The sequence below is a fragment of the Odocoileus virginianus genome, chromosome 1 (assembly GCF_023699985.2).
Source record: "Odocoileus virginianus isolate 20LAN1187 ecotype Illinois chromosome 1, Ovbor_1.2, whole genome shotgun sequence".
Classification (NCBI taxonomy): domain Eukaryota; kingdom Metazoa; phylum Chordata; class Mammalia; order Artiodactyla; family Cervidae; genus Odocoileus; species Odocoileus virginianus.
Window position 1 is genome coordinate 6,727,240 of NC_069674.1, and position 27,245 is coordinate 6,754,484.

The window sequence follows — 27,245 nt, forward strand, 5'->3', positions numbered from 1 at the left end:
TCCCTCATCCTAGACATCAAGAAATATTGGTGTGGCCCTGCAGCTCGCCACTGTGCCTCTCTGTCCCATAGGATACCCCCGGGTGATGGGGTATGGACAGTCAGGGAAGCCTGCTCTTTGCTCCAAGAGCCAACCTCCCTCCCCATGCCCTGCTCTAGGGAACCGGAGGAGATTGGAGAAGGAGGTTAGGAAGGGAGGCCTGGAAGAACCAGCCCACAGTTTAGATGGAGGAGGACAGGATATGGGGAACTTTCAGGAACTGGGGTGTCCCAGTGGCAAGGCTGCAGAGAAACATCACAGCTCAGGGCAGGGACCTCTGAGGGTTGAGGGCATCCCTCCAGCCAGCCAGGAGGGTCCTGCCCATCACGTCCAGGGGACTACCCCGCCCCCCAACTCTGGGAGGCAGGGGCTCCCCTGAATGATGCTTCAGTCCTTCACACTGCAGGACTCCGGCCACACCCCTGAACTTCCTCCCCCACCCCCACCCCACTCCAGCCCTGCCTGGTCCCAGGTGACCTGGTTGGAAGCCCTGACCCCCATTTCCACTCCGAAGGTCAAATTATTCGCAGGCCCCCGGGCCGGCGCCTGGTCTCCTTCGGGCTCACCTCGAAGCCCCGAGGAACCGTGGGGTGGGGGGAGCGGGTACGAGTCGGGGTGGGTCCGAGCGGGATCCGCTGGAGAGCAGGACAGGGCCGGAGCCTCCCAGACCGACCCCACCGACCGACAGTCGGGGGACTCGATCCCCAACGCCGCCGGAACGCAGCGAACGCACACATACTCCTGGCGGGGCCTCGCGATTCAAAGACCGAAGCCCAGACGCTGACTCCCCTCCCCCGAGCAGGCCCCCTCTTCTCCCCCCAACCCCTCACCTCCTCCCCCACCCCACCCCCCGACGCCCCGCGCGCCACCATCCCCGGGCTCCTCCCTCCACGCCTGCCAGCACCCTCCCTCGCCGCCCAAGTGCCCGTCCTCCCGTCCCTCCTCCCCTCCCCCACCCCTTTCCCCCCACCCCTTCCCTTCCTTTCCCTATCCTTCCCTTCCCTTCCCTTCCCCTCCCCGCTCCTGCGTTCCCACTTTCCGGCACCGACCGCGGGCCGTCGTTGGTCCAGACCGTCACCTGCCCAGCCGGGACCCGGCTGGGCATCCCCTCCTCCCCCAGGGCACCCGATCCCTGACCCGCCCCCCCTCCCTTCCTCCTCCTCCCCCCGCTCCCCTGCTCCCTCTCCCTCCGCGTCTTCTCCTCTCCGCCTCCCCGCGAAGTTTCGGGGCTGTCAGTCTGTCAAGTCTCCGGGGCCGTCCGCACCCGAGCTGCAGAGCCCGCGAGGGGGAGCAGGAGAACCCGGCGCCCGGGTCGGGGCCGCGTCGGGGCCGGTCCCCGCCGCACCCGCAGCCGCCGCCCGCGCCGCGCAGGTGACAGCCCCCGGGGTGCGGGCGCTGAGAGCGCGGGGTGGGGGGGCGGCTGGGAAAGGGGGGGCCCCGAGGGCACAGGAGGGGCGCGGACCGGGGGAAAGCGGGGTCTTGGGACAGGGGAGGAGGAGGGCCTGATTGGGTGGGACGGGGGGGTCAGGGCTCCGGGGAGAGCCGAGAGACAGACCTGGAGGGCTGGGCGGGCGCCGGGGACCCGGGGCCGCGTGGGGTGGGGGTGGGGGGGGGACGGGTGGGAGGCCCGAGGAGAGGAGGGGGAGGGCTTAGGGGAGGGGGCCCTGGGGAAGGCCAGGAAGTGGAGGCGCGGGGACCCGACGTTCGGGAGGGGCGCGAGAAGGGCGCTGACAGGTGAGCCTGGGAGCCCGGAGCCGCAGGAGCGAGGTCCGGGCGGGGGGGCCACACGGGGGCGGGGGGCGGGGAGGCCGGAGGGGACCCTGGGCTGGCGGTGGGAAACTTGAGAAGTCGGCGGGGAGCAAAAAAAAAAATGGGGCAGGGGGCCACCGAGCGGGAGGGGAGGGGACGCGGAGGTGGGCTGGGAGGCCGGGCCGGGGAGGGGGGCGCAGGGCCGGGGACAGCGGCCGGAGTGAGCGGCCCAGCCGCAGACCCCGAGATTTGGGTGGGGGGGCGGCTAGAGGAGGGGGTGGGGCTCGGGGAGCGGACGGGGAGGGGGCGGGGAAAAGCCGTTCTGGGGAGTGGGGCTCCGGAGGGAAGGGAAGCGAGAGGCTGCCGGGGAGGCGGAGGGGGAAGGGAGACGGGGCCTCGGAGGGGGAGGGAACCGAGGTGAAGAGAGGAGAGGAGAAGGAAGGGAAGCCGGGGTGGGGGAGGAGAGGGCCGGGGAGGGGAGGAAGGAAAAGAGGAGGGGGAAGGAAGGGAGGGCTGTGCGATCGGGAGGGGTGAGGAGGCGGGGGGTGGGCAGGGAGAGCCCGGAGGGGCGGGGGAGGCCGCCCTGGGCCCTGGGAGGGGGAGGGGAGCGCCGCCGCGGAGGCTGCCCAGGCGGAGGGTCAGGGGGGCGGTGGCCGCGGAGCGCAGACCCCAGCGGGGCCAGGAGGGGTGGAGCCGGCGGGCTGTGGGCAGGGGCGGGGCCAGGGGCGGAGCTGGGGAGCCAGCCAGCTCCGGTGGGGAGAGAGGGCGGAAGGCGGAGGGCGAGGGAGAGGGGAGCGGTGCAGGGACCGCTGCCAGGGAGGCTGTCGGGGAGGGGTGGGGGGGTGGGAGGGGAGTCTGCGGGAGGATGGGCAGGGGAGCCGCAGGAGAGGGAGCCGCCGTGGGGGCTTGGAGGGCAGGGTGTCAGGCCCTCGGAAAGCCCCGCGGGGGAGGGGCGATGGTCTTGAGGTCGGGTTCTGGGGTGATGCTGTCAAGAGCTCTTTCCTGCCTCCGGGGAGGACCCTCCTCCGAGGGCCTCCCCAACCCGCGGCCCCAGTAGTGATACCTCCGGCCCCCCCAACCCCACCCCAGGCTGGCTCCTGTTTCACCAGCTCCTGCGATGACAACTGGAGTGCCGAAGAGACGAAGTTCCCCGCTCCCCACCTCAGGTCTCCCACTCTCCACCCTCTCCCCAGAGAGCCGGTGGATTCCTGACACCCCCAGGCAAGGGCCCTGGGGAGGAGGGGGTGGTGGTGGGGAGAGCTGATGGGCTGGTGCTGGACCCCAGAGACCTGCAGGTGAGGGTGAGAAGCTGATTTCCAGAGCTGACCCCGAGCTTAGCGTGCAGAAATGGCTTCAGCGCTTCTCTTCACCTTCAAAGGCGTCTGCTTTCTGAAACCCATGGTCCCTCAACTCCCTCACCGTCCCTGAGGACACCCCCTTCGGAGCCCCTGGGGCTAGCTTATGGGAAGAAGTTGGGCAGAGCCAGGGCCCAGGTGGAAGCTGCAGAGGAGAATCTGAACAAGGATGTATGTTCTCCTTAGGGTCCGTGGCCGGATCCCAGGAGGAGTCACCCTGGGTTGCCATGAGAGAGAACTTGGAGGCCCTCAGCTCCCTGGGTAAGTGGGTAGAACTGGAGGAACCTGGGTGGGGGGCAGGGAAGTAGGAGGCTTCAAGGGCATACCGCGCCTGTTGTTGTTCAGTCGCCCAGTCGTGTCTGACTCTGCGACCGCATGGACTGCAGCACACCAGGCCTCCCTGTCCCTCACCATCTCCCGGAAGTTTGCCCAAGTTCATGTCCATTGTCCATGAAGGGAGATGGCCCTTCACGGATCACTGCCTTGTCGTGGCAAAGGGGCTTGCATAACACAATGAAGCTATTAGCCATGCCCTGCAGGGCCACCCAAGATGGATGGGTCATAGTGGAGAGTTCTGACAAAACGTGTGATCCACTGGAGGAGGGAACAGCAAACCACCCCGAATACTTGCTGTGAGAACCTCATGAACTGTATAAAAAGTTACCAGGCCTGCTGCTTCCCTAATTCAGACTGTAGAGCATCCCCAGGAGACTGCGACCCTGATAGCCCTGAGACCCTGGGGGCCTTTAGGGCAGCATCCTTTCTGGTTTCATCACGAAGACTGCCTGCCTGGTCCATGCTAGAGGTTGTGCTAGTACTAACAGAACACCAGGATAGTTAAATCTATTTTCTCTTTAAATCTATTCATCTCTGTCCTTGACTCGATGTAAGGCATCTAAAGTTGATATTTGGTCAGGTTGCTAGGTCAGCTGGTTGTCCCTCGTCCACGCTGGTTAGAGACCTCACTTTCCTTAACTCCCCAGGGAAAACTCTTTAGGCCTGGGAAGGGGGAGAGCCACCATCTTGGATCACCTCTTCTGTATGACATGCTTGACGTGCACCCATCCTTTTGCCTGTAACAGGACTCTCTGTGGGACAGCCGGAGATGACCCCCCAAAGTGAGCCTGGGGAAGGGTCCCATGACGCCCAGGAGCGGATGTCCCCTCCCCAGGAAGAAAGAGTGCTGGGTACATGCTCAGGTAAGTGGGGACCGTGGAAGCTGGCTCAGGACGAGTCTTCCTTCCTCTGTTAGTCAAGTATTTATTGAGCACCTACTAAGTGCCCCAAGCTATTCTAGATACTTGGGATACCTCAGTGACCAAGGAGACAAAAGATCCCTGCTTTCCAGGAGCTTAATCCTAGTGAGGGCGGAGGACTAGCAGACAACAAATGTAGGAATAAGTGCACTTATAGCCTGGGTTAGAAGAGTCTTTGCGGGTGGGGCAGGCGGGAGGATTGAATAGAGGGATGAGAGTCAGCCTCATCGAGAAAGTAAGATTGAAAAGGGTGGCTAAGCAGATACGGGGAGAAGAAGCCTAAAGCAGGTGTGGACCTGGCCTTCTGACGTCCCCATCTTCTCCAGTGATTTGCCTGGAAACAGGTCCATCTGGTAGCTAGGAGGTTCCCCATCTCTCCTCCTCTGGCCTCTTGGAAGCCTCAGGTCAGGGACCATCCTTACTTCCACTCTCTTACACACACATGTTCCAGAAGCCCCTCACACTTGTGGCTCTTGCAACCTGCATGGCCTGGGGTGGCTGGGAATTTAGCCCCTCCAGGTTTGATGTGGAACCACTCCTGCCTGTGGGGCTGGGGCCGGGGTTTCAGAAGCCCCTGCCTCCTGGCACCAGGGGGGACCTCTCTCCATCTCCAGCATCCTTGAGGTAGCCTGTTCTCTGCCAGGGCACGAGGCCCCCAGACCGGAGAAAGGTGCCCACACGGAACAAGCTGAAGCTCCCTGCAGAGGAGGCCAGGTGTGTGCACCGTGCAAGCCTGAGCCCATGGGCTCCTGCCCAGGTGAGTCTTCCCAGCAGTCCATCCCACCAGGGGGCCAGGCGGAGGGAACGGGGGTGTGCAGGCACCGTGTAAAAAGAAAGCCACCCCAGGGCCTTCCAACCCAAGATGAATCAGGCCCTGCCACCTTTCTACTATAGAGCTTCAGCACCCAGCAGGAATTCTGCATCCACAGACAACAGGAATCTGAAAGACTGGTCACCAAAGAGAAATACACTGTCACTTCAACATCTTCCAGAAGTCTTACCTTCCCATTCTCTCTCCCCCAGTCTGTTGACAGCTTGAAGTATGATTCCCACGAAGATACGTGGTGTCAATCAACCTTTTCATTGTCGATCCCCACACCTGCTCCCTCCCCCAAATCTCCACTGACCTTGGTGCTACCCAGATGAGCTGTTGTATTTGACGCATCTCCCCCGTATCCATGATGATCAAACAGTTGGTTCCCTCCACAATCCTACCCATCACTTCCTTCCACCACCACCAGCCTTATCACCTCTTCCCTGAGTGATGTCACCTTTTCCACAAGGGCTTATTTGGTGCCCACTCGGGCTAGGCTGTGTTAGGTAGAGCAGATAGAGATGCGCTGTAGAGTGACGTGGTCCTGGTTCGAATCCCTGCTCCACGTTTTATAGCTGAGTGATCCTGAGGCTACAGGAGCCTCAGTGTGTTCACAAGGAAGAAGGCTAACTTCTGCACAGGGGTTTGGGTGAAGGTTTGTGAGTGTGTACACACAGTTTCTCATCTCCAGTTGGCTGTCAGTACATGGTAGCAATCCTCACGCTGTCTGCCCTCCAGAAACTGAAATCTGATACCAGTATGAGCTAGAATAAAGAATGAGAAGAACAAATAACGAAAGCTTTTGTTGATTTGTGCTCCATGTTGAGACAGGTGTAGACTTCAACTCGGATGAGGCTGGAGTGGAGGATGGGAAGACATCCTAGACTTAGAAGTAGGAGGTTGATGTATTAATAACTGGGGTTATAGGAGACCAGCTTGCCTGAAGTGAGGGATTTATGCCTGGGAGTATTAGGAGAGTTGACTGGGTTGGGGTGAGCCTCAGATGCAGCTAGAACAGACTTTATCCTCTCAGAAATGCAAAGCTATTGATGGTTCTTTGGTAGCAAAGTGGCACAAAGAAAATGAAAGTGATATCACAGTATGATAAAGAGCTGTTTGAAAGGGATGGATCGATCGGTAAAAGAAATGGGAGGAAATCTAATTGTGATAATTCAAGCCCCAGGCTATTACAGACTTTGAGAGCCAGACAGGACCTCCAATCATCTGGTTCCAAGGATGTCAAACAAGAATCACTTTGGGAGCTTGAAAGAAAGAGAACAGCTTCACAGGCCTGGGTCCCCTAGATGCACTTAGTCAAAGTTCTCCAGGAGATTATGAAGTGGCACCAGATTTAGACACCATGAACTGGTCCAATGCTTATACCTAAGCAAGCTAACAAACTCAATTCAAAGAAAACTCAGAGATTAAGTGAGTCAACTGTGGTCACACTGCTGCTTAGTGGCAGAGAAAAACCCAAATGGACCCTCTCAGTCTGGGTCCTGAACTCCTTCCTCTTGGCTGGGTCATCTCTGTGCCCAAGAAGGGCAGAGCGCCAGGGGAACCTGTCTCAAACCTGCCTCCCCCAGAAGGCCCTCCATGCTTTCCAGAGGTTGGCACCATCCTTTGGTTCCCCAAATCCTGTAAGCTCAATCCTCTTCTTAAACCGGGATTTCCCACCTGGCTCTAGAAGTGAAGGGAGTAGGAGCAGGGAGGAGCCTTTGAGAAACCACAGGAAGGAATGCAAAGGTCTCTATGGCCACTGGCGAGGAGTTAGAAGATCCCCTGGAGAAGGGAATGGCAACCCACTCCAGTATCCTTGTCTGGAGAATCCCATGGACACAGGGGCCTGGCGGGCTGTACAATCCCCAGGGTCGCAAAGAGTCAGACACTGAGCGACTAACACAGAAACAAGGTGAGTGTGAAGGCCAGCCCACAGAAGGAGGCTGTAGACGGAGTAGATCCAGGAAGGTGGGGTGTTTGCTGATAAGCCTGCTGAACTGCAGTTGATTCACAGGGCACAAAGGGGAGTTGCTTGTCTGCAGATGGGAGACTGTGGTTCCAGAAAGGAGTGGGCTGGACAGCAAGATGGGGATGGCCCCCATTCCCGTGGGCCTCTGAGCCCTCAGAGTGAAAGCTGAAGACTGAACCCTGAGTGAGGGTAAAGGGTGTCCACCATAGAGGCAGGGTCTCGTTAAGGAGGCAGGCAAGACTAGGAGAAAGCACCCGCTGGCTTGGAGAGCCCAGGAGGAGGACTTTCAGTGGTCCTCTGATTTGGACATTCCCAGGAACTTTCCAGTGGAAGGAGCAGGAGCTAGGCTTAGGGGCTCCAGGAAGTGGTGGTCCTATTGGCAAACAAACAGATCAGGTGAAAGTCACTCAGTCCACTTTTTGCGACCTCATGGACTATATACGGAGAATGTGGAATTCTCCAGGATAGAATGGTCCTGGAATGGGTAGCCTTTCCCTTCTCCAGGTGGATCTTCCCAACCCAGGGATTGAACCCAGGTCTCCTGCATTGCGGACGGGCGCATTCTTTACCAGCTGAGCCACAAACGTGGTGTTTAACAGACTCGTCTTGTTTTGCCCTTTCAGGGGATGAGTGGATGATTCGGAAGGTGAAGGTAGAGAAGGAGGAGGATCGGGAGGCCCACGAGGAGGCGGAATGGCCCCAGCATCTGGCATTACGCCCCAGCCCCTTTCCCCCGCCGGACCTGGGGTCTCTGGCCGCCGCGTATAAGCTGGAGCCGGGGGCCCCAGGGACACTGGGTGGGCTTGCCCTGGCCGGGTGGGTCCCGACCGCCTCGGAGAAGCCCTACGGCTGCGGGGAGTGCGAGCGCCGGTTCCGGGACCAGCTGACCCTGCGGCTACACCAGCGGCTGCACCGCGGCGAGGGCCCGTGCGCCTGCCCCGACTGCGGCCGCAGCTTCACGCAGCGCGCGCACCTGCTGCTGCACCAACGCAGCCACCGCGGCGAGCGGCCCTTCCCCTGCTCCGAGTGCGACAAGCGCTTCAGCAAGAAGGCGCACCTGACCCGCCACCTGCGCACGCACACCGGCGAGCGGCCCTACCCGTGTGCCGAGTGCGGCAAGCGCTTCAGCCAGAAGATCCACCTGGGCTCGCACCAGAAGACGCACACGGGCGAGCGGCCCTTCCCCTGCCCCGAGTGCGAGAAGCGCTTCCGCAAAAAGACGCACCTGATCCGCCACCAGCGCATCCACACGGGCGAGAGGCCCTACCAGTGCGCGCAGTGCGCCCGCAGCTTCACGCACAAGCAGCACTTGGTGCGGCACCAGAGGGTGCACGCGGCGGCCGGCCGCACCCCGCCCTCTCCCGACGCGCCCGCCTCGCCCACGTCCCCTGCCCCGTCCCCCACCCCGTCCCCTGCCGGCCCCAAGCCTTTCTCCTGCTCCCACTGCGGCCTGAGCTTTGGCTGGAAGAAGAACCTCGCCACGCACCAGCGCCTGCACAGCGGCGAGGGGCGCCCTTTCGGGTGCGACGAGTGCGCTCTAGGCGCCCCTGTGGACCCCGCGGCCCCCGAGCCCTTGGCCTGCGCGCCCCGAGGCACACCGGCGCTCCCGGGCGCTCCGGCCGGCGAGCGGTCCTTCCTCTGCCCCGAGTGCGGGCGCAGCTTCGCCCACGGGCAGCACCTGGCGCGACAGCGGCGGGTCCACACGGGCGAGCGGCCCTTCGCCTGCGCGCAGTGCGGCCGCCGCTTCGGCTCGCGGCCCAACCTGGTGGCCCACTCCCGGGCGCACAGCGGCGCCAGGCCCTTCGCCTGCGCGCAGTGCGGCCGCCGCTTCAGCCGCAAGTCGCACCTGGGCCGCCACCAGGCGGTGCACACAGGCAGTCGGCCCCACGCCTGCGCCGTGTGCGCCCGCAGCTTCAGCTCCAAGACCAACCTGGTCCGCCACCAGGCGGTGCACACGGGCTCCCGCCCCTTCCCCTGCCCGCAGTGCGGCAAGAGCTTCAGCCGCAAGACCCACCTGGTGCGACACCAGCGCGTCCATGGAGGAGCCGCCCACCCGGCCTCCGGAGCTGACCTCTCGAGCCCAGCCTGGCCCACTCCCACCGACGTGGCCGCACCCACGCTCTTCTTCTGAGCTTCGTTCTAGCCCGGACCCGGGCTTTCCCTTCGTTTGCTCCCTGGTTCCAGAGACCCATGCCGGACATCTGGGCATTGTGGCCTGGATTGCCCGTGGCCATTTTCCTCTCTTCTCCATCCTGCGGGGGGAAAGCCTGGAAAGGATACCTGGCTTTGACCTTCTGTGTCAGAGACAGGGCTAAGAGTAAACCCTTGATGGGAACAGTTTAGGCCTGAGTCCTTGTAAATCTCCCACTAAGAGAGCCCATGGAAAGATGATGTTTCCTGGACCACTCCCAACGGAGGACTGAGTCAGGAACCTCTACAGGGGCAGGGAAAGAATGGCCATCTGTATACTGAAAGTTTCATTAAAATTACAATCCGAAGGTTCTGGGGCTGTGGAATGAGTTGGGGATGGAACCCCTGACTTTTCTCAGCCACCCTTTTCTACCTTAGTCCACACACAGACACCCCTTCCCATCCTATCTGGGTGAGTTCAATTTAGCCAGCTGCCAATAATGGGCTTTCTCAAATCAAAATATGATACAGCTAATTGCTGAATCGCTGTCTTGCTCCCTGACCTTAGCTCAAATCTGACAAGGAGGAAACATCAGTATACATTTCTCATGCCAGGGGTTGAAGGTTAAACTGTAAGGAAGACGAACAGAGGAAGCAGGGTGCCCCTGGCTGTTCCCATGGAGACGGGGTGCCACCGAAGTTTCTGGAGCTCCAGGGCTCTCTGCCTGGGTTTGCAGCTCTCCCAAGGGGATCTCAGAACAGCAGCCCCACCTGCCACCTGCGAGGCTGACAGGAGAGCTGACTGACCGGAAAGGGTAGGATGATGGGGGAGTGTGTTGGACTTGGAGTGAGAAGTCTTACAGTTGACTTTTCCTCAGTCTCTTTAGGACTTGGAGCAGAGCCCTACGTTTTCCTGGGTCTCTGCTTTCTCCTTACACTAAGATTGTTGTCGATGAGGGCTGAGGCTTTTTTCCAATTCTAACGTCACTATCTGCAAGATAGCACTCGTGGTGAAGAATCTGCCTGCCAATGCAGGAGACATGAAACATGGGTTCGATCCTTGTGTAGGGAAGATCCCCTGGAGGAGGAAATGGCAACCCACTCCAGTATTCTTGCCTGGAGAATCCCATGGACAGAGGAGCCTGGTGGGCTACAGTCCATAGGGTCACAAAGAAGCAACTTAGCACAAAGGTTTCAGAATAACCCTAGCAAATATTTACTGGGTGCCAACATTGTGCCAGAGGATGAGATGGTTGGATGGCATCACTGACTCAGTGAACACGAGTTTGAGTAAGCTTGGGAAGTTGGCAATGGACAGGGAAGCCTGGCGTGCTGCAGTCCATGGGGTCCCTAAGAGTCGGACACGACTGAACTGAACTGAACTACTTTGTGCCAAGTCTTGCACTAGGCATGGGCAACAACAGTAAGCAAGAGCTTACAGGAAACAGGAGGACTGTGGGGCCAGGGCCAGCACAGAGGGCTTTGCGAGTGGCGCCCAAAATCTAGGAAAAGTCAAGAGAGGTTCACAGGTTGAAGACACCTCTAAAGTGAGCCCTGAAGGATGGGCGCACATAGCAAGTGACTAACTCCTCCTCCTGGTCCTTTTCTTGGGTTCCTACCTCTTTCTTATCCTGGTCTTGTAACCCGAGTTGTTTTAAATATGCAAGACCTGGGAGACCTTAGCTGGAAGCTAGCTGCACAGACATTCTGATGACTCTTGTGCTGGGGGAGGTGGAGAAAGGTGAAGAGCCAGGCTGCCCTCCTGAGTCAGAGCACAGAGCACAGCTCCTCATGCCTGCCTGGGGCTTTGAGACTTATCTCTATGGCTCAGCGGGCTCCGTCAAGCACCCACATCGGTGAAGAGGCATCCACCATTCCTAAGTTGTTGCCTTCCCACTTTGAGCAGGAGAGGAGATGGTCAGCTAAGGAGCCAACCTGCTGTGCTTTAAATATAGTTTCCCCCAGTATCTGAAAGTAGAGCGTTCCTATGAAATACAGCCCAAATTCACAATAACTACTATTATTATCACCATTTTATAGATGTGGAAACTGAGTACAGAGCAATTAGGTCATTTGTACAAGGTCATTCCTTCCTTCATTCAACAAACATGCACTGAGTACTTACCTGTGTGTCCAGCATTGTGAGATGCTGGCAATAGGAATACTCTTTATAAACTAAAATGTGTTCAATACTTACTCTTCACTGCTGCTGCTGCTGCTATGTCGCTTCAGTCGTGTCCGACCCTGTGCGACCCCATAGACGGCAGCCCACCAGGCTCCCCTGTCCCTGGGATTCTCCAGGCAAGAACACTGGAGTGGGTTGCATTTCCTTCTCCAATGCATGAAAGTGAAAAGGGAAAGTGAAGTCGCTCAGTCGTGTCCAACTCCTAGCGACCCCATGGACTGCAGCCTACCAGGCTCCTCTGTCCATGGGATTTTCCAGGCAAGAGTACTGGAGTGGGGTGCCATTGCCTTCTCCATACTCTCTTCACTAAGTACACTCAGTAAAGGGTACTCAGTACACTAAGTAAAGCCCTAAGTGAATCAAGGGCTTTACAAGTGTTGCCCTGTTTTTCTTCCCACCATCCTGTGAGTGGGCGTCCTTGTCCTTGGTCAAGTTTTTCTCATGAGGTAAAAGAAGCTCAGAGAGTCCAAGTCACTTGCACAAGTGACACAGAATATGTGATGAAAGCAAGGCAGTGGTTTGCTTCGCAAGCCTGTGCTTTAAAAAAATGAGGGGACTTCCCTGGTGGTCCAGGTGGCTCGGGGGGTAAAGAAATCTGCTTGCAGTGTGGGAAACTGGGGTCTGATCCCTGGATCAGGGAGCTCCCCTGGAGAGGAAATGGCTACCCACACCAGCATTCTTGCCTGGAGAATCCCATGGGAGAGGAGCTTGGTGGGCTACAGTCCATGGGGGCAAAGAGTTGGACACGACTGAGGGACTAACACTGGTGGTCCAGTGGTTAAGACTTCGCCTTCCAGTGCAGGGGTGTGCGTTTAATCCCTCTGCTCAGGGACCTACGCTCCCACATGCTTCAGGGCAAAAAAAAAAAAAAAAAAACCAAAACATAAAATAGAAGCAATATTGTATTTATAACAAACTCAATAAAGACTTTTAAATGATCCACATTTTAAAAAGCTTTATAAAAAAGCAAATTTTATGTTTGCATCAACAGTGCACAAGGGTTCCAATTGTTCCTAGACAACACTGGCTGTTTTTTGCCATTCTGTCAGGTATGCAGTGACCTCTCAGTGTGGTTTCGACTTTCATTCCCCTGTGTGTGTGTGTGTGTGTGTGTGTGTGTGTGTGATTTAGTTGCTCAGTCAGGTCTGACTCTTGTGACCCCATGGACTGCAACCTGCCAGGCTCCTCTGTTCATGGCATTCTCCAGGCAAGAATACTGGAATGGGTTGCCATTTCCTTCTCCAGGGTATCTTCCCATCCCCAAGGATGGAACCTGGGTCTCCTGTGTTGCAGGCAGACTCTTTACCAACTGAGCTACGAAAGAAACCCTTCATCCCCCTAGAGCCTGTATTTTTCAGCACCAGACTCAGTCTCCTTGCAGAGAGGTCCCTCACCTTCCTGGTCTTCAGGGCGTTCAGTGGATGGGTCTGGTGATCAGCGTGCAGGGGACTTTTACACGAAGGGCCATGGGATGAAGGTGAAGAGCGACAAAGCACACGTGGAGGGTCGGGAGGGCTCTCTGGAACGGGGGTGACTCGCTGAGACCTCACCTCCTTGGACCAGCTCTCGGCACCATAGTCACCTTCACTCTCCCGACAATGAGTGTGTCTCCTGGGGGAGAAGAAGGGGCTTCTGCCCCAGGCAGCAAACCACTTTTGTGGGCAGACCCCTGCATAAAAGCAGGAAGCAACTGAAAGCAAGCTCGTGTATCAGTTACAAAATGTCCCCTTTCCAGAAGTGATGGTGAATTATGGAGTCACCCCGAGGTGGGGATGTGAGAGTCTGTGTGGAAGGGTGGCTGTCAGCTGGAACTGGCTTGTAATTAGGACAAGAGCCTGTATCACACGGGCTTCAGTGACACTGTCCAGCACAGCCCATCTCCCAGCCCAGGATCTGAGAACCACCTGACAGCGGCCTCCTGGCCTTGCCAGCCCGCAGGCCTCCCCACTGCACACACAGAGGAAAACTTAAAAGCCAAGTCTGTGCTAGGAACTCCTTCACCAAAGACACTGTGTTTCTTTCCTGGGACTGCCAGAATCAAGCCCCACGCACTGGAGGATGGAAAACATTTCTCCTCTCAGCTCTGCAGGCCAAAGTCCACAGCCAAGGTGTGGGCAGGGTTGCGTTCCCTCCGAAGGTTCTGGCATGGGTCTGTTCCAGACCTCTCTCCCAGCTGCTGGAGTTGCCGGCAAGACTCGCTCTGCCTCGACTGTGGCTGCATCCGTCCAGCCACCGCCTCCTGTTTTCGCATGGCCTTCTTTCTCTCTGTCTGTCTGTGTGTGTGTCTTCTCTTCTTCTAAGGACGCAGTCCTAGTGGATTAGGGCCACCCAACATCCTCACCTGAACTCCATTGCATCTGCAGAGACCCAGTTTCCAGATAAGGTCACAGTCACCGGCCTTAGGGGCAAGGACTTCAGCCTGTCTCTAGGGGACACATTTCTGCGCATCACAGGGACCTTCACGGAGATACTGTGCCAACCGTGGAGGAGGAGAAACTGACACACAGGCTGGGAGGGGATGGGCTGGCTCCACCAAGGTGGGAGGGGGGCAGCGCTGCATGGTTCTGATCAAACTCGACTGGTCCCCAGAGCTCTTGCCTCCGGGTGACAGGCTGGGAAACAAGCTTTGGGGATGTACAGTGGAGCGTTCCAACAGGCTAAACAATGATAACAAAGATGTCACTTCGAGTTCCTTGACTCTACAAGTGATTTTTTAAATTTATATTTTCTTACTTTTCTAACAGTAAAACAGCTTTGACATGACTGTAAACGAAGAGAAAGCACAGTTGACTTTTAGGAGACTGCAGGAGCAGCCAAGAAATGAGCGATCTTCCATCAAATGTGACTGTTTTGTTCAGTGTTTCTGTAAATTCTGTGTGTGAGTGCATGTGTGTGTGTGTGTGCGTTTGCACGCATGCACCTGTTCTACAGTTTATTTGTGGGGAGATATAAGATGGAGGAGCCCCATGGGGAGATGCCCCCTTGAGGGTAAGTGGGTTTGAATGGCTAGGTGTGCAGGTCAGACAGATGGGCTGAGATGGGAAGGGGCTTCTGGATGGCATTTTGAGGAATAGAGGATGGTCAAATTGAAGTGGGATGAACTGGTCTCCCACAGTGAATGTTTTTTCTGCCCCCTGAGAGCCAAGAACCCTCCTGGGAGCTGTGGTGCGGTGTGGCCTGTGGTCCCAGCATGGCAGACACTCTCTGGGAGGGAAGTGGTTACCAAAGGCTGGTGGAGACCTTCACCCTGCCTCATGGTGCGGAAGACAGGTTGCTCTGCCTGAAGGGTATTTCCTTAACCAGAGACACGTCCACATTCCACTATGCGCGACATCCTGTCCTTTCCCAGGGGTAGTAATTTGGGGAAATTCGGCTGCAGAGCGATGTACTGTGGCCTCAGTAGGAGGAGAAGCAGGGCTCTCAGAGAAAGGGGCCCTGTCCTCACGACAAGGCATTGCCGTCAGAGGGGGCTTGCCTGAAGGCTTTTAGGAAACACTTTCCCAACTGCTTGACAGACAACAGAGCTAGGGTCTAGGATGAGTACAGCCTCCTAGCAGGGACGCTCTTGGTCAAGATCAGGAACTGGATTGACGTCATAGACTGACGTAGAACGTCATTACGTAAAGTTCTTGGGGCATCGCAGTGGGTTCCCTTTCGGGCTCTCCGAAGGCCTGACTCCGCGGCCCGACAGCCCAGCCAGGCAGTCCTGCGTAGCTCAGAGCCCCCCCCTTTTCCCTCACTGGGCTTTCTCCACTCGGGGTTTCTCTGGAGGGTTTTTAGGGCCCCCCAGAGACTCTGCCCTGTGGCCCAGCTTCCTCCCAGAAGGGCTGTATTTTGGTGGACAAGGCTAGCTCTTATCTAAGTAACCAGCCCTGGGATCCTCTCCTCCGGGACGCGGGCCTGCGCATCCATACGCGCTTGCGCTTCCCACCCCGACTGGTCCCCCTGCACATCTGCCCAAACCCAGGCTCACCCCCAAGCCCAGGCTTTCCGACCACCTGGACTACTGATTTCTCCTCCCATCAGGTCTGGCCTCCAGCTATACGCGAAGGTCTGTCTAGTCAAAGCTATGGTTTTTCCAGTAGTCATGTATGGGTGTGAGAATTGGGCCATAAAGAAGGCTGGGCCCCAAAGAATTGATGCTTTTGAATTATAGAGCTGGAGAAGACTCTTGAAAGTCTTCTTGGACAGCAAGGAGATCAAACCAGTCAATCCTAAAGAAAATCAGATCTGAATATTCATTGCAAGGACTGATGCTGAAGCTGAAGCTCCAATACTTTGGCCACCTGATAGGAAGAACTGACACTGGAAAAGACCCTGGTGCTGGGAAAGACTGAAGGCAGGAGGAGAAGAGGGTGGCAGAGGATGAGATGGTTGGATGGCATCACTGACTCAGTGGGCAGGAATTTGAGCAAATTCCGGGAGATAGTGGAGGGCAGAGGAGCCTGGTATGCTGCTGTCCATGTGGGTGCAAAGAGTCAGACAAAACTGAGCTACTGAATAACAACAACAATAAAACGTTCTGAGTGCTTATGTTGACCTAGGCTCTGAGTTAATTCTCCAAAGTCCCTTTGACTTATCCCCATTCCACAGGTAAGGAAATGGAGGTTTAGTGTGCTTGAGCGCTTAAGGATGTGAGGGCCTTGTCTCCCCAGGCCAGCTGGAGCAGCTCCAGGCCCACAAGGCCGTCTTGTGTACTATCTGGATTCCTGGACCCACCTCACTTGGTGCTTGTTGAGCTGTGTAGCTAGAAGAGGAGCGCACCCATCTGTTCTCTCCTGGAAGCTTTGGTGCCTAGAATCCACCTGATCAGTCAGAGCTTTGGCTAAGTCAGGGTAACAGCCAAAGCACAGATCCCGGACAGAGAATGAATATTCAGTGATCCATTTTCCCCTTGGCTGCCAGAATGCTTAAAGCTAAATTTACTGCTCAAGTGCCGCTCTCGGAGTCAGATGTCTGGTGTAGCTCACATACTTTACATTTTACTAGCTCTATGGTAACATATGGCCTTTGTTTGTTGTTCCTCCAGATGCTCTATACCTGCCATAGCAGATGAAGAGACAGGCACACAGACGAAGAGGAGAAAAGAGCCTCACTTGGCAGAGGGGACAGAAAGGGAAAGTAAGAATGCTGGTGTTGGAGGAGCCTGGGTATTTCCTAGACCAGTGGTCCTTAACCTTCTGTGGACCACCAAGCAGGTGGGTGAAATATTTGAAAACTCTCCCCAGAAAAATGTACATCAAAACAGCAGACTGGAGACTCCCCTGGTGGTCCAGTGGCTAAGACTCCAAGCTCCCAATGCAGGATCCCTGGTCTGGGAACTAGATCCCACATCTCGCAGCTAAGAGTTCGTATGCCGCAACTAAAGGTCACGTGTGCCACATCAAAGAACCGGCACCGTCACATAAATAAATATTTAAAACAAACAAAACCAAGAATTTGCATGTAATTTCAGAAGGCATGTGGATCCTTCCACCCCCACCCAAGCCCACCCGTCGCCTTCAGAGTCTCTGAAGCTCTGAAATGTTAACCCCTCATCCTGCACATGTAAGAACAGAGGCCTTTAAAAGGAGAGGGGCCCCTGGGGCTGAGGGTGGGAGGGAAGGAAAGATGGAATCTGCAGTTTTGCCAGGGCAGGCCCTGCTGGCAGGTATCCGGTTCTCCCTGTGACCCTGGGCCTGGGAGCACCCACCCCAGGAGGAGCCTAAAGGTAACTGGGAAACCGTATGGGGCCAAAGGAAACACATCCCCAGCTCTGCAACCCCCTTCTTGTTCAGCAGGCTTGGGAGAGTGGGGTATGCAAACCTACAGCTAAGTGGGTTAAGAGACTGGGACCAAATCGGGAGTCACCATTAGCCAGAGGACCCCAAGACCCTCACCTCTGGACCCAGATTGAAGCCCCACCACCACCTGGCTGGGCCTGGAGGCTGGAGTAAACCCCGGGAGGTCCTGCCTGGGTGGGAACCAGGAAGCCCAGGGCCTGCCTGCCCGTGGGTTACCCCCCTCCTCGTGAACAGTCTGATGGGGGCTTCTCATTTCGCAGCTGCAGCAGCTGCCAGCCCCACCCCCTCCGTCTCATCTGGCTCTATTGTGCTTTGTTTCAGGAAGGCGAGAAAGCAGTGATCACTCGCCCCCACTTCTATTCTGTCAAGGTCACAGGCTTCTCCTCTCCTCCTGGGGCCCGTGCTAGTCATCTCCTATCAGTGTTTCGAGAACAGTCTTCTGAGCTTTCTACAGCTCTGTGAAAGCGGTTGGTTGGGGACCCATCGCTTGTGGGGTCAGGGAGATGCTCAGAAACTCTTGTTGTCTGTCTGAGGTCAGGTAGGCACTTGAGAGAACCTGGGGGAAATCAAGGACTTATCCACTGTCACCATTGGGACCCGCCTTTTGCAAATGTAACTGGTTTATTAAATGAGCTGGACCGGGCGAGTGGCAAGCAAGAGGCAACTTATTTTTTCTTCCATCATCACACTCAATCCCCTTCTGTCAGACCCGCCTTCTTTACTGTACCAGATTTCCACTGCTATGTGATTATCACCGACACCAAGTGACTGAAAACAACCACCTCTCACGTGCACACAGTGCTGCGCATTAACAACTTGAGACAGGCCCTGAAGGACAGGTTTTCGGCTGGTGCCACCTGGGGTCCTTCATGCTGTTTTTGTTGTCTTGTGGCTTTGAGGCTCCATGGGGCTTGGATGGTTCTAGATGGCCCGGTTCATACATCTGATGGTTGGTGATAGCTCAGCTAGGCCCCCTCCTGCTCCAGCTTTCCTGCTGCTTCATTCACATGGACATGATACTGCCTCCATGTTTTCAAGTTTCTGCTGTCACCATTGGGGCTTCCAGCTGCAATACAGGAGATGCAAGAGATGAGGGTTCGATCCCTGGGTGGGGAAGATCCCCTGGAGGAGAGCTTGGCAACCCACTCCAGTATTCTTGCCTGGAGAATCCCATGGACAGAGGAGCCTGGCGGGCTAGAGTTCATGGAGTCGCAAAGGGTTGGACACAACTGAAGCAACTGAGCGTGCATGACTGACTGGCTTTCTCAGTTCCAAATTCCTAGAGGAGAACCTGGGACAGGCTAAATTCAAGTCACGTTTATCCAGGTTTGATCAGCTGTGACCGAGCGGATGTGGTCTCGTGGTTGTTATACGAGTGTCATGTTCTGCTCTGTTTATGGGAGAAATGGAAATTCCCAGGGACACACGTGGCCATGGGTTCCCGGGCTGGACAGACAAGTCCAAGAGGCGTGTGCTGCAGTGAGCACTGTGACCGGGACCAGCCCTGAGCTGACCACTCATGATGGCAGCTCCCACAAACCCATCATGCTGATTAATTCCAAAATCATTGGTGGTTACTTAGAAAACTGCTTCAGCAAAGTGGTGGGAGCAAAAAGCAGATTACGAGTGGCTGAAGGTAAGTTGGAGCGAGGAAGTGGAGGCAACATTTACAGACTGCTTGAATTCATAGAGTCAGAAAGTTAATTGGTAGATGCCAGGAGCTGGTGGGGGTGGTGAGGAGCGGGGATGGGCATTTAGTGTTTAATGGGGATGGAATTTCAGTTTCAGAAGGTGAAGAATCAGGAGGTGGGTGATGGTGAGAGATGCACAACAATGTGAATGTACTTAGTGCTACTGAACTGTGCAGTTAAAAATGGTTGAAAAAGTATGCTTTAGATTACATGACTTTTGTTGTTGTTCAGTCGCTCAGTCGTGTCCGACTCTTTGAGACCCCATGGACTGCAGCACACCAGGCTTCCCTGTCCTTCACCATCTCCCAGAGTTTCCTCAGACTCATGTCCATTGATTCGGTGATGCCATCCAGCCATCTCATCCTCTGTCACCCCCTTCTCCTTTTGCCGTCAATCTTTCCCAGCATCAGGATCTTTTCCAGTGAGTCAGCTCTTTGCATCGTGAGGCCAAAGTATTGGAGTGTCCGCCTCAGCATCAGTTCTTCCAGTGAATATTCAGGGTAGATTTCCTTTGCAGGAAATTTCCTTTTCAGAGTTCGATTGCCTTGCAGTCCAAGGGACTCAAAAGTCTTCTCCAGCACCACAATTTGAAAGCAACAATTCTTCGGCGCTCGGCCTTCTTTATGCCAACATCCGTACACGGCTACTGGAAAAACTATAGCTTTGACTGTGCAGACCTTTGCTGGCAAAGTGATGTCTCTGTTTTTTAATACACTGTCTAGATTGTCATAGCTTTTGTTCCAGGGAGAAAGTGTCTTTTAATTTTATGGCTGTAGTGACTATCCAGAGTGACTTTGGAGCGCAAGAATGTGACTCTTACCACAGTAAAAAAACATTACAAAAAAAACCAAAACATGTCCACACTGCTCGGAATAGACATCTTCACTCATCCAGCACATCTGCGCTTCTGGGGAGAGCTTACCCTTTATTCCTCCTGCTTCACCAACGTGCCCAGGTGGACCTGCCATGTGCTTGCATGGTCCTGCTCCCCGTACCAGTTGGGTGAGGACCCCTCCACCCCGGCAACTCCAGCTGGGCCCGTTGGAGCCCTGCCGCAGGGCGCAGGACTTTGCACCATGAGTGGGGAAGCAGAGGCCATGCTTGTCAAGCTCGGAAGCTTCTACAGGACATTTTTTCTTATCATGTGGACGAGGCCAGTCTTCAGTGAAGGACCACGGAGCTGACCACAGAGAGGAATGGGACTGAGAGATGGAGAGAAGCTTGGCATCCGATGAAGCATAGATTCCTGACATTTCTGAGACCAAACTGCATTCAGGGCTTTCTGTGGCAGCTGTGAGATGCGCCGTGTGGGTCTCCCTCCCAAAGCAAGGCCTCTCCACATGGGTGAGTTGGGCACAGTCAGCCTGCCGCTACCAGCGTCGTCAGAGTCCCCTTCAATTTGTGAGCTGAGAACCAGCTCTCCCCAGGAAGTTCCTGCCAACTGGAGGGTGGCAGTCCCTTGGGCCTGGCCCTTCCTGCCCACGTGGACCCGGGCATTGCCGTCTGAAGCCCCACCTGCGGGATTCTGTTCCCCCACTTCCCTTTCCGAGGTGTCAGAGCCACACTGTGCCTGAGACTGTTTGCTCCCTTTTAAAAAGATCTTTCAAGAGAATTGGGCTTCCCTAATAGCTCAGTTGGTAAAGAATCCGCCTGCAATGCAGGAGACCCTGGTTCGATTCCTGGGTCAGGAAGATCCGCTGGAGAAGAGATAGGCTTCCCACTCCAGTATTCTTGGGCTTCCCTTGTGGCTCAGCTGGTAAAGAATCTGCCTGCAATTCGGAGACCTGGGTTCGATCCCTGGGTTGGGAAGATCCCCTGGAGAAGGAAAAGGCTACCCACTCCAGTATTCTGGCCTGGAGAATTCCACGGACTGTATAGTCCATGGGGTCCCAAAAAGTCGGACACGACTGAGCAATATCCACTTTCACTTTCAAAGGAATTACTTCCCAATATATCTCTTACCCCTGCCCCCGACTGCTTTCAGAAAGGCCTATCTGACACCCCTTCCTATGAATTCAGTGAGCCAATATATTTCCCTTTTCATCTTGGCTAGTTGAGTTGGGCTTCTGACCTCGCAATCAAGAGAACCCTGACGTTCTCTTCTTGACTTACACAAGCAGTATTAAAAACATGAAGTGAGTTCCCCAGCCTCTTGCCCAGGATTCCTGCCCTTCCTGGAATCTTCTCCTCCCACCACCAGAGGACCCAGCTGGCCTGGTTTCCCATTCAAAGAATAGCCCTCCTGACCCCTGGCTTGTCCCTACTGTCTGGCAGAGGCTGGAGTCCAGAGATCTGCTCTATCAGCAAAGGGTCCATTCCTGTGATGTTCAGTGGAAGACAGGAACACAGATTCATGGAAAAACCCACTCCCCTCTCCTCATAGTCACTGATTCTCAGAAGATGGAGGCTCGCCCCTTCCCCTTCCTCCAGGTGAAACAGCAGTGGACGGGCTCAAGAACCCTGCTCATTGGGAGTCCAGTTATGTGTAGGCCTCTAAGGAGGTGGCAGAGTCCGACACTTGCAAGCTTCCAGCTGGGGTCAAGGTTATTAACACCCCACTGTACCCAACATCCAGGTGGTAAGCATCCCTGGTGATGCCAGTATTGGAAACATCCCTGCATGCCTGACTGCTAAAGGAAAAAAGGGCTTCCCCAGTGGCTCAGCACATATAGAATGCCCCTGCAATGCAGGAGCCACAGGAGACGTGGGTTCAGTCCCTGGGTGGGGAAGATCCCTTGGAGATGGAAATGGCAACCCACTCCAGTATTCTTGCCTAGAGAATCCCATGGACAGAGGAGCCTGGCTGGAAAAGAAGGTGGCGGCAATGGGCCCCATAAGTTCTGTCAACTTAACAACAAAAACAAAACAGCCACAACATAAGATTTGAGAGTTATGTTTTATTTGGTGGAAATTTTTAGGATTCCAAGCCCAGGAGACAGCATCTCAAGTGACCCCGAGAAAACTGCTCCGAGGCGGCAAGTGGAGGAACCAGGTTATTTAGAAGTTTTACAACAAAGGGCAGGTAGGCCGAACATCAAGAGATTATTTTTCATTAAAGGAAATAAGATATCCCAAATTAAAGAGTGTAGCACTTTTCTATTACGGGAAGTTGAAAGAGTCTGGGTGCACCGAAATCATTCCTTTCATGTATATCTTGGCGATTTGGGGCCAGTACATCCTGAGTTCCTCAGTGCTCACCGTTAGGAGTGGCTTAAGCCTGATGGCTGCTGGATCGCAGGTATTGTTCTCTTTCCCAGGTGCCTTCAGGATTCACAGATTCATCTTTGGATGGCTGGAATCGCTGATGACTGTGGTATCCTTGTTTACTGATACAGCAGACGGTAAAGAATCTGCCTGCAATGCAGGAGACCTGGGTTCAATCCCTGGGTTGGGAAGATTCCCTGGAGAAGGAAATGGCAACCTACTCCAGTATTCTTGCCTGGAGAATTCCATAGACAGAGAAGCCTAGTGGGCTGCAGTTTATGGGGTTACAAAGAGTTGGATGCAATTGAGCAACCACACTTTCACTTTTCACTCCATTTCTCAGTTCATTTTCATCAGCCTGCCTTCCAGAACCATTATTGTTGTTCAGTCACTCAATCATGTCCAACTCTTTGCAATCCCATGGACTGCAGCACACCAGGCTTCCCTGTCCTTCACCATCACCTGGAGTTTGCTCAAACTCATGTTCATTTAGTCCATGATGCCATCCAAACCTCTCATCCTCTGTCACCCTCTTCTCCTCCTGCCCTCAATCTTTGCCAGCATCAGGGTCTTTTCCAATGAGTTGGCTTTTCCCATCAGGTGGCCAAAGTACTGGAGCTTCAGTTTCAGTCCTCCCAATGAATATTCAAGGTTGATTTCATTTGGTTCGATCTCTTGCTGTCCAAGGGACTCTCAAGAGTCTTCTCCAGCACCACAATTCAAAAGCATCAATTCCAGAACCATTCTCCAAACCAAAGCAGCCATGATACCACAAGGACAGAAATGATAACTGGGGTCCTACAGCCAGGGCCTGCAGCCAGGGATACCTCCTTTCCGGGACCACCTGGAGCCATTTCCAGGCAAACATGAGAGAGTCCGCGGGTGAGGCAGCCCTCCGTCCCTGGGAAGACTGGCCTCTGGCAGCCTCAAGCAAGAAATGGAAGAGAAGGAAAACCTTCCCTGGAGGGGGGCCAGTGAAGGAAGAGGGGACCCCTGGCAGGACTGTGTGACAAGAGGGAGGGCTCTCCACTCTTAAAGGATGTGATTCAATGACTGGGAAGAGAGGACCCAGGGGGAGCTTGCCTGACACCAGCTTAGCCCTTCCCCTCTCCCTAGCTGAGCAGGTGACTTAACTAAGCCTCCACTTCCTCTCAGCAAAATGAGGACAAAGTGATGCTTCACTGGAGGAAACGGAATAGTGCATAATTGATGGAGCACAGGGCCTGGTGCATTCTGGGTCTGAAATTATCTAATGTTAATTAAAAAGCACATTAATTCTTATTTTATAAAACTCATTTGAGGCAGGACTGTTCTCAAATCTTTCCGATCTAAGTCCTCACAGAGCATCATTATTGTGAGGGCTTCCCTTGTGGCTCAGCTGGTAAAGAATCCACCTGGAATGTGGGAGACCTGGGTTCGATCCCTGGGTTGGGAAGACCCCCTGGAGAAGGGAAAGGCTACCCACTCTAGTACTCTGGCCTGGAGGATTCACAGGGTCACAAACAGTCAGACACAACTGAGTGGTTTTCACTTTCAGTGAGTGGTAGCCAGTGATGTTTTTGTTCATTTTGTTTTCTCCTCAGAGACAGGAGGTTTTATTGATGCTGATGGGGGTAGGAAGGGCCCCAGGAGCCTGGAGTGGGTGGTGGGGCTGAGTCAGTCAGCAGATATATAAAACCTGGGCACGTGGGGGTGGGTTAGGGCACATCCATCTGTTTCAGAGTTTTCTTTTCAGGGGTCTTCGTGGTGCCATATGAGATCTTTGGTTGAGGCATTTGGGATCTAGTTCCCTGGTCCAGGATCGAACCCCGGGCCCCTGCATTGGGATTGCAGAGTCTTGGCCACTGGACCCCCAGGGAAGTCCCCATCTTCTCAAGACTCTTTGGCTCCTTCTTTGGGGAAGGGAGGGAGCACCTTGACGGGGAGCAATCTGCAGAGCAGCAAGCAGGAAGGTGGGGATGACTGAGAGCTCCTGACCTGAGAGAAGTCCCCACAGCAGGCAGGAACATCTGGGTGGACAGATGGTTTCACTGGTCAGTAGGGGAAAGGGAGGGGGCACTGGCTGGCACAGGCCGGTTCTCTGTGAGTGACAAGTGCGTGGTGCGGCCAGGGTCAGAGGCACATTCGTCCAATGTGTCTTGATAGAGGGCTTCACAAACAGGTCACAGCCAGGGTGGAGAGGCCCCAGGTGAAGAGCCGTAGTGACGGGAGAGTAAAGAGAGCGGGATGGATTTTAGGAGAAAAGTTCCGGTTAGAAACATGTGTAGGTTTGGGGCATGTAGCTCATGCGAGGGGCACCAGGAGTACGTCACACAGCCCAAGGCCCAAGTTCACGTACCAGCCAAGTACTCTGACGCTGCGGTGTCCCTCCTGGTGTAGGCATCTCTCTGTCTCTCTCTACCCACGCCCTCCCTCTTGGCATCAGACAAAAGTCTGATCCCCACAGCAGACCAGCTTTCATCAGTACGTGCTGGACAAGTGCCGGCCGCGGGTAAACAGTAGGCCCCCTAACGTGCACGTGGGAGGGAGTGGGGCTGGAGGTGGCGGCTGAGGCTCCCCCCTGCCCTTGTGCCCGCGGCGGGCACACAGGCTGCCCCTCACCCGGCTGGCCCCACACGACCGAGGAGGCTGGCAGGGCTGGGGGTTGCACAGCATGAGGGCCAGTAGCCACTCGTCCCCAGCTCCACAGTGGTCCACGCCACTAGGCGCCCCCCCACACACCCTGGGCGGCACTCCCCCCCCTTTCCTAGCGGCAGGGACGTGGACAAAGGCTCAGGACCCCTCCCTGGCCCCTCCGCTTGGATCCGCATCCTTTCCCCAGGCTCAGGGAGGAGACTGTGTGTCCCACGTGCCCACCGCCATGAGCCAGGGGCGCTCTGCTGGTCGGAAATCGTGGTTCTCGGCAGAAGCCTCTCCTTCCCCCACTTCTTCCCCGCATCTGGAGACCCCGAATGGCCTGGTGTAACACAATGGAAGGCACTCAACACCCCTGGACTGGACGAGCATCTTGAACCCAAGATCAGTCATGAAGAAATAATGAGCCAAATTCAGATAATGGGATGTTGCACAAGACAATGCTCTGACCTGTGAAGGATTGTCAATGTCCTTAAAAAACTAGAGGTACCATGTGACCCAGCACTCCCACGCCTGGGCACATATCTGGAGATATCTCCAAATAGACAGGCATATATCTGGAGAAAACTCTAATTCAAAAAGATACATGCACTCCAGTGTTTACAGCAGGACTGCTTATAATAGCCACGACATGGAAGCAACCTAAATGTCCACTGACAGATGCATGGATAAAGAAGATGTGATATACATGATGGAACACTACTCAGTCATAGAAAAGAATGAAACAAAGGCATTTGCAGCAATATGCATGGACCGAGAGATTATCATACCTAAGTGAAGTAAGTCAGACAGAGAAAGATATCAAATGCTACCACTTATTTGTGAAATCTTTAAAAAATAGTAGAAATGAACTTTGTTAGTTACAAAACAGACTCACAGACATAGAAAACAAACATATGGTTACCAGAAGGAAAGCGGGGGGAGGGATACATTAGGAGTTTGGGATTAGTAGATACTACTATCTATAAAATACATGAACAACAAGGACCTCCTGTATAGCACAGGAAACTATGTTCAGTATCTTATAATAACCTATAATGGAAAAGAATCTGAAATATATATATTAATATGTATATGCTATATATGTATATATATATATATATAAAACTGAATCATTTTGCTGTACACCTAAAACTAACAGAACATTGTAAATCAATTATATACTTCACTGAAAAGAGAAAAAAGAACTGTCAGTGTCATGGAAGACAAAAGTGTCATGGAAGAAAAAAGTGCAGAAGAGGTTCTAGATGAAAGGCCAGAAACGGGCCAACCAAATGCACTGCATGACGCTTAGTTGAACCTTGGACAAAGATAAACTGTAAGTCATTATTGGGACCACTGGGGAAATTTGAATATAGACTGCATTATGCGATGATATAATATGTCAAAGTTAAATTTTGGGGGGTGTAGTAGTAGTCGTATGATTATGGAAAAGTTTGTCCTTAGGGTATCAGTCCAGTCCCCCGTTAGTCACTCAGTCATGTCTAACTCTTTGTGGCCCCATGGACTGTAGACTGCCAGGCTCCTCTGTCCATGGGCTTCTCCAGGTAAGTGGAGTGGGTTGCCATGCCCTCCTCCAGGGATTCTTAGGGTATACATGATGAAATATTTCAGAGAAATATCATGATGAATGTATTCCATGATGAATGAAATACCATGATACTGTTTATGAATGATTCAGCAAAAAAAAAAATATATATATATATATGTATGGAGAGAGAGATGTAAAGCAACTGTGGCTAAGTTTTTTCTGTTTTAAAATTTATTTGGCTGCACCAAATCTTAATTGTGGCACATGGGATTTTGTTGCGGCATGTGGAATCTAGTTCCCCCAGTAGGGATTGAACCCAGACTCCCTGCATTGGGAGTACAGAATCTTAGCCACTGGACCACCAGGGAAGTCCCAAGCTGTAGCTAAATAACAACTGGTGAATTCCAGGTGAAGCATGCTTGGATTTCACAGTACCATTCTCTCACATTTTCTGTAGGTTTGAAATTAAAGGGAAACATATCAGTTCCACTATATTACATGATATACTTTGTGAAATTGATGTGTTTTGCCAGTGCTGAACGTCTTTCAGAAACCATGTGACTTTCCCTGTCCAGAGCCCTAAAATGCATATTCAGTGATCCTGTTTTGGGGGACTTCAGAACAGGAAAAAAGCCTTGGGCACTGCAAGTCAAACACCAACAGTAAAAATACGTCTACACAAACGATGGTGCCTCAGAGCATGGAATATTGTCCAGTGATTAGAACTGTAATGTGAAATGGTTCACATAGTCACATTAAACACTCAGGACAGACTCACTTCTGGCTGCAGGAATCATACTGGAGGGCTTTATCAAAAACTTTGGGATTTATTAATACCAGTGTTGTTGTTGCTTAGTCGCCAACTTGTGTCTGGCTTTTTGTGACCCCATGGATTATAGCCCACC

The 27,245-nt window shown here is 54.3% G+C and overlaps 1 protein-coding gene and 1 long non-coding RNA gene across 7 annotated transcripts; both read left to right on the forward strand.

Annotated features, from left to right (window-relative positions):
- Positions 1-967: 967 nt before the first annotated feature.
- On the forward strand, positions 968-9,684 carry ZNF467 (zinc finger protein 467). Of its 6 annotated transcripts, none has more exons than XM_070458625.1 (6): positions 968-1,410; positions 2,878-2,954; positions 3,330-3,404; positions 4,226-4,342; positions 5,043-5,156; positions 7,806-9,684. In XM_070458625.1, the coding sequence occupies exons 2-6, from the start codon at positions 2,906-2,908 to the stop codon at positions 9,311-9,313; spliced, it is 1,863 nt and encodes a 620-aa protein (XP_070314726.1). In that variant the 5' UTR covers positions 968-1,410; positions 2,878-2,905; the 3' UTR covers positions 9,314-9,684. The 6 variants fall into 6 exon arrangements, with proteins under 6 accessions (XP_070314726.1, XP_070314861.1, XP_070314803.1 ...); XM_070458702.1 differs by having other exon boundaries at positions 969-1,410; positions 2,878-3,009; XM_070458760.1 differs by lacking the exon at positions 2,878-2,954.
- A 405-nt stretch (positions 9,685-10,089) lies between these two features.
- Positions 10,090-17,923, forward strand: LOC110147913 (uncharacterized). Its single transcript, XR_002317009.2, has 3 exons — positions 10,090-15,548; positions 16,527-16,695; positions 17,602-17,923. It is a non-coding gene; the product is annotated as an uncharacterized lncRNA (long non-coding RNA).
- The last annotated feature ends 9,322 nt before the right edge of the window (positions 17,924-27,245 follow it).